General features: G+C 37.7%; 1 protein-coding gene across 2 annotated transcripts in view; it reads left to right on the forward strand.

The window, feature by feature from the left end:
- ZNF507 (zinc finger protein 507) overlaps positions 1–10,438 on the forward strand; it is a 42,124-nt gene extending 31,686 nt beyond the window's left edge. The window contains exons 5-6 of one of the 2 annotated variants that reach the window (XM_017873611.1): positions 5,226–5,360; positions 5,476–10,438. In XM_017873611.1, coding sequence (XP_017729100.1) covers positions 5,226–5,360; positions 5,476–5,842 — 502 coding nt within the window. In that variant the 3' untranslated portion in view covers positions 5,843–10,438. The remainder of the gene's footprint in view (positions 1–5,225; positions 5,361–5,475) is intronic. The other variant, XM_017873610.1, reaches the window with a different exon arrangement.
- Positions 10,439–10,803: the final 365 nt, after the last annotated feature.

A 10,803-nucleotide genomic window follows, 5' to 3' on the forward strand; every position in this document is an offset into this window, starting at 1 on the left:
GGCTATGATTGATTTTATTTTCTTTGTTTTTTTTTTTTTCCTGTATATTTCTAATTTTCTAGAGTGAATTTTAAAATCAGGAAAAAAGTTATTTACAAAATTATAGCAGTTCACCTATCACCCAAATCTTGGTTTCTGATACCTTTTTCCAATAGAAAGAACTAGAGAGAAATTATCAGTCTAGTCCAGGACTGGTGGGGAATATGCAAGGTGATCTTGGAGCATCTCATAGGACCAGCAAGTAAGGAAGTGCTTAAGAAACAAAACTCGGGGTGTGACAGAAGGACATGGGAGCCAACCACAGAGGCCCAGGGGGCAAGGCTAGAGGAGTTTGAGCAACAAAATAAATAGTGCAATACAGAATTATACCCCAAAGTATAAAATACCCGTGTGTCCATACTGATGTACATAAATGGTTGAATAAATAGGTGGATGAGAATAGACACATCCCGTGCAGAAGAATTCCACATAATTGATGTAGATACCCCTCCCTCGAGGAGGCGGGTGATCATCCCAGCTCTTAAGTGTGGGCTGCACACAGTGACCACCTTCCCAGTGGTACGCTATGGAAACAGGGTTGAGAAAGAGGAGCTTGTCCCTGGAGAAACCTGAGCTCAGCCAGGGGAGGAATGTCAGGGGCAAGTTCTCCTGAGAGTGGGATGTCGGGAGGACGGCCCTTTTCCTTTGTGGCCTTTCTCCCAAGAACTCATCAGCTTAGTCTAACTGTGAAAAAAACAGCAGACAGTCCCAATTTGAGGGACATTTACAAAATATCTGACCCATGTTCCTCAGATCTGTCAAGGGCATTAAAAACAAGGCAAGTTGGCCAGACTTGGTGGTTCAATGCCTGTAATCCCAGCACTTTGGGAGGCCGAGGCAGGCGGATCATCTGAGGTCAGGAGTTAGAAACCAGCCTGGCTAACATGATGAAACCCCGTCTCTACTAAAAACGCAAAAATTAGCCAGGCGTGGTGGCGCACGCCTGTAATCCCAGCTACTCCGGAGGCTGAGGCAGGAGAATCGCTTGAACCTGGGAGGCGGAGGTTGCAGTTTGCCAAGGTTGCCGTTTGCCGAGACCACACCACCGCACTGCAGCCTGGGCGCCAGAGTGAAAATGCATCTCAGAAGAGATGAGGCAAGTAGGAGAAACAATTGCAGTCTAGAAGATCCTAAGGAGACGTGAGGACTAAAAGCCATGTTGTTTCCTGGATGGGGTCATGGAACAGAAACAGGATGTTAAGTACAAACCAGGGAAATCCGAATAAAGTGTGGACTTCAGTTAATAATGATGTAAGGAACATTGGCTCCTGATTTGTGACAGATGTACCCCAGGAATGTAACGTGTTAACAGTAAGGGAAATAACTTTTCTATGTATCTGCATCTATATCTGTAACTATTCTAAAATGAGCAGCTTTTTTTTTTTTTTTTTTTTTTTTAAGGAAAAAAAAAAAAATTCTCTCATTTTAAAAGGTTGGAATAACATTAGAGATGTTCTATAGGATACATTTGAGATTTCTGGTGTTTACTTTCTGACCCAGTTTTCGCAAAAGTATGAAATTCTTGTTGCATAAGTATGACTTGTCATTGGGGGATCATTCTGGATAAAGAATTTTCGGGTGAGGCCTCAGGACCACAGTCTGAATGTAAGTTAGGAGGCAGGTGTCTGAAGAGCCAGCATTTTGTATCTGTTTCCCCTTAGCATAACATAAAAATTAACGTATGAGAGCCCGACATGTAAAGGCACCTTGGTAGAGGCACTAGGTGGAAGGGAGTGGGCATCTCTTGGCTGGCATCAAGCTGGGTGCCCAGCCACCATGGCGCAGGGCAGTTGCCCTTCTCAAGCAACTGATCCAGAGACATTTGAGCAGGGGACTGTAACCACACTATAGTACACACCACCACTGTGTGACAGTCACAGATATAAACACTGAGTTTAATGGTTTGGGGGTGGAAAAGTTGCCAGCTGCCCACCCTCTGATAAAGATGTTAGTGAAAATATTATAGATTTATTGAGGTTTGTCAAAAAATGGCTGCATCTCAGATATAAATGGGCAAAGTAAAATGAATTAAGATTGTTTTTTTTTTTTTTGGTAGATAACCAATAATAAAATGTAGTGATTTTATTTTATTATACCAGCTGTAATAAAGTCTTAAGGAGAATGCAGGCTGTAAAAGCTTAAAAGGGGAACAATTTTTTAAATATTTAAATAATGAAACGTCAAACATTTTACCACATTTTGAAGAAATAAAACATTGTAGATACAGCTAAAGCTTCAATTTCTTACTTCTTCAACCCTTTCTCCTGAGAGGTACCCCATTGTCTTGATGTCTTGATAGTGATGTGTATCATTTCAGGTATTCGTGAATAACTTTTCTATGTATATAACATATATGTATGTGATATACATATATATGGATGTATTAAACAATACATTCTGTTGGTTTTGGTGTTTCAACTATTTAAGTTAAAAGCCTAACAAGTCTTTTTATTTTTCTTTTCACTGATCATTATTGACATTGGTTCCCGGTGCTAAGTGTAGATCTCATGGGGGTTTTTTGGTTGTTTTTTTTTCAACCCCACTTTATAACATTCCACTATATGAAAATAAACTAATTTGTTTTCATATCCTTGTGGAAGAACAGGGGCTGTGGGTTCTATCTTTTCTTGCTGTTCGTAGCTAGGATGATTCTTGTGTTTCCTTGTGAACACCAGAATTGTGGGGCTACAGGTGTGTGCCACTTCAGCCTTAATAGATATTGCCAAATTGTTCTTCAGAGCGCCATACATAAAATTTGTACATTTCCATTTTTCCACATCTGTGGAAAAATCTTACCAGATTCATCAGATTCCACATCTTATCAGACTTACTTATCTTTGCCAATCTGAGGGGTGTGATACATTTCCCTGATTGTTAGTGAGATTGAACATCTTTTCATATAGTTGAGTTTATTAGAAGTTCTATCAAGAATTGCCTATTTGGGCCGGGTATGGTAGCTCATGCCTGTAATCCTAGCACTTAAGGAGTATGAGGCGGGAGGATCACTTGAGCCCAGGAGGCCAAGACTGCAGTGAGCCATGATCGCACCACTGCACTCAAGCCTGGGCGACAGAGCAAGACCCTGTCTCAAAAAAAAAAAAAAAAAAAAAAAAAAACTGCCTGTGTATTGCCTGTAAGTGGGCTGGTATTTCTTGAGATCAGAGACCTTTGGCCTTGGACCTGATTCCTCAGGGTGTGTAAAAAAAGAATACTGCTGCATGCTATCACAAAGTTAAATTGGAGGTGGGTCAGAATAAGAGTTTAGTCTTTGCCCGTATTTAATTGTTTTATTTACTCCTATGCCGTTTGATTTTCTTTGTGCCTCGTTATTGCTGTGTCTCTTATTGGTGTAGGAAAGAGTTCAGGTAAGTTATCTGATTTGTTAGGTTTGTAATTAAGTATTTAACAAAAATGTCTTTGGAAAAGTGCATTTGCAGTTTCCTAAAAAGATGACAGTTTTACAGTACGACTCAGCAATTGTGCTCCTAGGTATTTGCCCAAATGATGACAACTTTTATCCTTATAAAACTTGCGCTTTCCTTATAAAACCTGCGCTTGCTGGGAAGCTGACGCAGGAGGATTGCTTGAGCCCAGGAGTTTGAGACTGCAGTGAGCTCTGGTCATGCCACTGGACTCCAACCTGGGCAACAGAGTAAGACCCAGTCTCAAAAGCAAAACAAAACAACTTTGCACATGAATGTTCATATCAGCAATTATTCGTATTTGCAAAAACCTGGAAGCAACCAAGATATTGTTCAGCAGGTGAGTGAACAAACAAACTATGGTATATCCACACAGTATAATATTACTCAGCGATAAGAATGATCAACCCCTGACAGACATGGAAAAATCGTACATGCATATTGCTATGATTCCAATTATGTGATGTTCTGGGAAAGGCAAAACTATGGAGTCAATAAAAAAATCAGTGGTTGCCAGGGATTCAGGGGCAGGAAGGAAGGATGGAAAGGTGGAGTACAGGGCATTTTTAGGGCAGTGAAACTATTGATATGACACTGGAATGGTGGATTCATGGCATTATACCTTTGTCAAAACACAGGATTGGCTGGGCATGGTGGCTCACACCTATAATCTCAGCACTTTGGAAAGTGGGTGGATCACTTGAGTCCAGGAGTTCGAGACCAGCCTGGACGACATAGTGAAACCCCATCTCTATCAAAAATATAAAACTTAGTCAGGCATGGAAGTGCATGCCTGTAATCCCAGCTACTCAGGAGTCTGAGGCATGAGAATCACTTGAATCCAGGAGGCAGAGGTTGCAGTGAGCCAAGATTGCGACAGAGCAAGACTGCACTCCAGGCTGGGCAACAGAGCAAGACTCTGTCTCAAAAAACAAAAACAAAACAACCCACAGAATTGTACAACACAAATAGCAGACCCTAATGTAAACTATGGACTTTTGTTAATAAAAAATGTATCAATATAGATTCATCATTTATAACCAATATAGCACACTGATATTAATAATGGGAGGAATTGGGAGCAGGAGAGGAGGGGGCATGTGAGGACTCAGTTCTATCTGACCAGTTTTTTTTGTAAACCTAAAGACATCTAAAAAATAAAGTATATTAATTTTTCTAAAAATCCTTCATTGTTAAATTCAGATTTTACCAAGTGTACCCAACTATGTGGAACAATTGTTTTTTAATAGAAACTTTCTAAGATTATTTGTGTTATTTATGAAATCTAAATTGTTGAAGCTTTTTCAAGATGACTGCTTCCATTTTTTTGTGGGTCTGTAAAGAGTGCAGAGTTCATGTTGAAAATCATTTCATTTCCTTTTTGCTTTCTCAAGTAGTAGAGTGGTATAAAGTATTAATTGTGTAAGTTTTTCTTCGTGTGTGATTAATTTAGAGCAAATATTTTGCATATTACTACATCAAAAATCTTTCCAAATATTGTAATAGCTAAAGTAATCTGGAATGTTTGTCTTGATTGTTACTCATTCTTTATAAAACACCTTCTTTCATTGATTCCAGGACATCTATTCTAGGACCTCTCTGAAATCAGTGTACCTCTTAGAATGAGTAACATCTTAGATTCAGTGAATGAATCTATGTCTAATAAGGGTCCAGAAGAAGGGCTATAATGATTGTTACAAAATGATAATTTTTCACCGGTGTTATGGAACCGTTCTTATATTCCTTTGCCTGCCTGTCTTCCAGATGCTCTCTGTGTGGGTATGTGTGTAGCCATCCTCCTTCTTTGAAGTCTCATATGTGGAAACATGCAAGTGACCAAAATTACAACTATGAACAAGTAAACAAGGCTATTAACGACGCAATTTCACAAAGTGGCAGGTATTTCATCCTACCCCCTCCCTTTATTGCTATATGTAAATTAAAGCCAGGATTAAATCTACTAGTTCTACATTATAGCCTCCTCACGGTGTGGTGTGTTTGTTTTGTTTTTAAGAGTTCTGGGGAAATCCCCTGGAAAGACTCAATTAAAGAGCAGTGAAGAGAGTTCTGATCCCATCACTGGAAGTTCGGAAAATGCAGTGTCATCTGCAGAACTGATTTCCCAGACTCCCACCGAAGTTCTGGGTCCCAGCGAGAATGAAAAACTGAGCCCTACAAGTAATACCTCATATAGTTTAGAAAAAATCTCCAGTCTGGCCCCTCCTGGTATGGAGTACTGCGTTTTACTCTTCTGCTGTTGTATTTGTGGTTTTGAATCAACCAGCAAAGAAAACCTCTTGGATCATATGAAAGAGCATGAGGGTGAAATTGTAAACATTATCCTGAATAAGGACCACAACACAGCTCTAAACACAAATTAGGTGGAATAATGACTCGAACACGAAAGCAGTAGAAGAGGATTCCTTCACCACAGTTTCACATTTACGCTGTCAAATAACTTCCTAGCCACAGAAGAAATCATTGATGTGATCTTCAAGAAAATGACAGATGTGACTTTGGAACCAAGCTTGTAATAAAAGGAATTCCAAATGGACAAGCAGTAATGATATTTAAATATTTTGAGTGAGGGGGAGTGGGTCGAAGAGGAAGCAGAGGTGTAATCCTGTAGTAACCCTCTGTCACCCCTTCTTAGTGTTGAGTGTATTTATTAAAGCTTATTAGAGTGTAGAAATGCAAGCAAAAGAGTTAAGAAAGGGCTTTTCAGGAACCATTCTAAAAGTCATAAAAAGGTCACAGTCTTAAGCAGAGCTTAGTTTTCTTCTCACTTCTCAAATGCAGACTTGAGGCCTCCAGTGAGAAATGGGAGGCAGTTCTGGGAGGGGTTTTTTCAGTGTCACCAACAGAGTCAACAAGGAAACATAATTAGAGGGCTTTGAAATGATCTATTGAAATCCCTAAATTGATAGAAATTCATCATACTCAATCTAGGACATGTTTTAAGGAGTAACCTTAAAAAAGAAAAGACCTCTTAATTCAAAACTAGATTGTAAATAGGCATTCAAGAAGTATTGTCTTAAATTTACAATTAATTTCTTGTGAGCTGAGGACGAAACAGGTGATTCCCACCAGACTCAAACCAGATCTCAGTTCATAGTAATGCTAAATCGTCTTGTGTGTCCTCAGAGGTTCTTTTCAGTGTCTGTTAGAATTTGGCATACTTTCTTTATAGTACATAGACCTTCTAATACTCTCTGCTAAATGAGACCACACTTGTTATCTGAAAGTGTGTAAAAGAAACAATGTATGAAAATTTACATTTGATCATCCTGCACTGGAAATAGTTTGAACTATTTCCAAAAATCCCTTAGGGGATGAGGGGTGAAATTTAGAAGCTGCTGAAAATGAGTACTGCTGTGTTGAGCTTTTCCTTCCTGGGATATATTAATTTAGTTATATTTAGCAGAAGAGGAATATAACCAAATGTGACTAAAATTAATAGCAAAAATTCAGGTTGTTTGTAAAAATTTTAATAACAAATAGCATTTGGCAAGTCTATAGGATTCCTCCTATCTGGGAAATTCTATTTTGTTAAGAGTGCAACAGGACATATGGAAAACCAATGCAAAATGCTTAAGCATTAAAACTCACCATCAAATAGATGTAGTCTTATTAATTACACATTTTGTGATTTAATTATTTCAAGGAGTGAAGAAAACAGGGTGTTTTTGTTTTTGTAGTTCTGATTACTCATTTATGCATTGTTTTGTTAAAGTAAATTCTGCCTACAAGTGAAAAGGTCGGTGCGCTCTTCCGTGCACCATCCTCATGGTGCTATTTCTGAATATCTGAATATTGATTTCTAACACCTGAGATGAGGCTGTGACCGATCAACTTGGAACACTGAAGGTTTTCGAATGGGATACACTGTAGGCACATTTTAGGAAGAATTCTGTTCGCAAAGTCCAGGTATGATTGGATTAATATTTATAAAATTATTACTAGGAATTATTTAAGTGGGGCCAGGCATCTTGCAACATTTTCTGATTTGTTGTTTTTTTTTTTTTCTTTCTAATCTCATTTTGGTGATATTTAAGCAAACATAAATGATTGTAACTTTGCAGCCTTTTTATTTAGGTAGCTTTAATTTATTTATGAAAGTTAATCCATTTCTGATACATGGTTTTTAAAAATATGAAATGGATTTATATATACTGTATTCCTCAAATCCACTGAATGTGGACTTATATGCATTTTCTCCTTTTTTCAGAATGGAAACATTTTAATTTCAAATTCAAATAAAACATTTAAAATGGTTTCATTATTATTACCCATACTGTTGCCACTCATATTGTAAGTCAGTTTTTTCATTGCTGGTACAATGACTCAGTATTTCTTTATAAAAATATGTTGTTCTGAAAATCAACAACCTTAGAAGAATCTTGTTTTATAATATTTCCTTGGCTTTAGTTTTATGTCATATTTAGAAAATAATAATAAGCATCCCCAAAATTTGAAAGATGTGAATTTTAAATTACCTTTTTTTATTTCTTTAAACTAATTCCATTGATTGTTACTTAAATTTTCCACTTGGAATCATGGATTTAAAATTTCCCCACCTCATGGGGAAAAAACTAACCCAGAAGTTCAAAGCCTTTAAAGTTTCATTTGATTCTGGCCTTAGAATTGTCCTTAAAAGCTTTCTCCTGGCCCATAGGAGGAAGCATATATCAAGGAGGTTCTTTACCTTCCCATTATCATTTTGTGGCAAGCCTTAAGTTAACAATGTGTCTACCAAGAACAGTTGAGTTTTCTAAAAGTGATAATGAAGATTATGCAATTATAATTGTAACAGAGATAGCTATTAAAATAATCAGTAGCCTGGGCACAGCAGCTCACACCTGTAATCCCAGTACTTTAGAAGGCCAAGGCTGGAGGACTGCTTGAGTCCAGAAGTTTAAGACCAGCCTGGGCAACAAGGGGAGACCCCGTCTACAAGAAACTAAAAATTAGCCAGGCATAGTTAGTTGGCATGTGCCTGTACCCCAGCTACTCAGGAGGCTAAGGTGGGAGGATCACTTGAGCCTGGGAGATCGAGGCTTCCAGTGAGCCGTGATGGCACCATTGCACTCCAACTGGGGTAACAGATGAGGTCCTGTTACCCACCACCGCCGCCTGCCGCGAAAAAAAAAATTCAGTAGCAATTCCTTCATAGGAATAACATTTTCTTTATTGGCATTAGACTTATTAGACAGAGCTCACAGTATTTGTTTTCTGCTCTGAACACTTAAAAAATTCTAAGATGTGATAGTGAAAATAGCCTTGAAAAGAAACTGCATATGGCAAAGGTGGGGAGGGGGGAAGATGATGCATTCTGATCATTATAAAGAATACTTTTCAGGGCTCTATCATTTTCTCCCTTTCTCTAATCATCCAGAATACGGCAGGTGTCCCAGTGTTCAACAGTATCATGCTAATATTCCATTTGATTGGTAGTCCAAGTTCTTTGGCCAGATAGTGCAATGTTGTGACACCAACCGAAGCCTTTGTTCTGGATCTTTCTTCTATTGAAGGTGGCTGCTGGTGGCTTCATAATTATTTTCTGTTTTTTTCTCACAAAGTAAATGGTGGGCATCCATGTTTACATTGCACCTTCCTGTGCTGTAATTGGCTTGACAAAGACAAGCAGGCTTCTCTGTTGAGACTTATTGTGTTTTTAGTTTTCATAGACACTTATTTAATCTTTTTAAATTGTACAGCAAGGTGCTCTAAGTAATATTCGATAAAATATATTTAATAGAAATTTGCGTTTGATATTCATGAACATGAATACATGTATTTTTTTAAGAAATAAGTATTGTGTAACACTATGGCATTGCTTCTATAGCCAAAGTATAAAAATTTCTGGAATACTGACATGTAAAGACTACAGTTAATTCTGACACTGTATCTTATTAAAATAGGATGATTTGCATTTTGTAAAATTATCCTGCACATCGAGCTGCATGCCTTAAAGCTGAAACTCTAGGACTGTGTTCATGGGAGAACAGTTCATCTGTTCAGAACAGTGAGGCAAGGTCTGTAGTGCTTCTTTAACTACCTTTGGAAATACTGTACAATGTTAGAATAATTTATTTTGCTTTACAGGAGTTTGTCATGTATTGACTTTAATATTGTATTTTGGTAATAAATTTTTTGTTAAAAAAAAACTTGCCTCCAAGTTTTATTAACCATGGGTTGTGTCCATTCTTTTCCTGGAAATGATGACTTTATTGCTTAGGAAGTTGTATTTAAATAATTAAAAGCTTCCCAAGGGTTAAACAAAGGTTTATGATGACTCTTAATAACTTGTTAATCTGTTGCTGACTAGCATTAGACTGTTACACGATAAATTGAATAAGCATTTAGCTTTTAAAATCATTTTAAAAATTCAGTCTAATTTTGAAGCTTTTTTCCTTGCTACCCAGTTCAGTTTCTCTTCCAAATGTGACACGCTTATATGCTTTCAATTCTGATATAGTCAAAGTGCTAATGACTAGTTCTGCTATTGACAATTAGCATTCCTTAGCGAAGGCCAAAAACTACAGTGATATGTTCACACTTTGATCATTTTGTAATGTATACAGATAGCTGTTGACATCATATTTGTTGCATTGACAAATGAAGCTAACATCATCTGACTGTATTGTGGGTCTAGTTATCCATTTGTGCCCTAGAATCCTGAGCCACCTCAGTTGAAAGTGACCAAGACCAAATATTTCACCCCATGCTTCCCAGGGACAATGTAATCATATCCCCTGTCTTTGAAGAACCCAATCTGAAACTGTGTCACTAACCTCCAAATTAGAGAATCCTAGCATGGAAGCTCTAGAACATATGGTCCAGTGTGGCAACCACTATAATATGATCTAAGTGTAGAATACACAGGAGTTGCAAAGACTTAGTACAAAAAAAGGAAATGTATTAACAGTATTTTATATTGACTACATGTTGAAATGATATTTTGGTTTAAATAAAATTAGTTTTACCTTTTTTTAATGTAGCTACTAGACAATTTTAAATTACATGTGTGGCTTACATTATATTTCTTTTGGACAGTGCTGGTACAGAAGAGAGATTAGCAAACTAGGGCCCTCTCTTCAAAGCCAGCATGCCTCCTGTTTTGGCAATTAAAAGTTTTATTGGCACACAGCCATGCTTATGTGTGTACATGTCATATACAGCTATTTTCAAGGTACAACAGCAGCACTGAGTAATTGTGACAGAGACTGTATGGCCCACAAAGCCTAATTCACCACCTATTTGATAGAAAAAGCCTTCTGACTAGACCTCTGAACTAGAACAATGGTATAATTTGTGCTCTAGAGCTACCAGAAAGAAAATG

The sequence above is a fragment of the Rhinopithecus bieti genome, unplaced genomic scaffold, assembly GCF_001698545.2.
Source record: "Rhinopithecus bieti isolate Rb0 unplaced genomic scaffold, ASM169854v2 scaffold_7509, whole genome shotgun sequence".
NCBI lineage: Eukaryota > Metazoa > Chordata > Mammalia > Primates > Cercopithecidae > Rhinopithecus > Rhinopithecus bieti.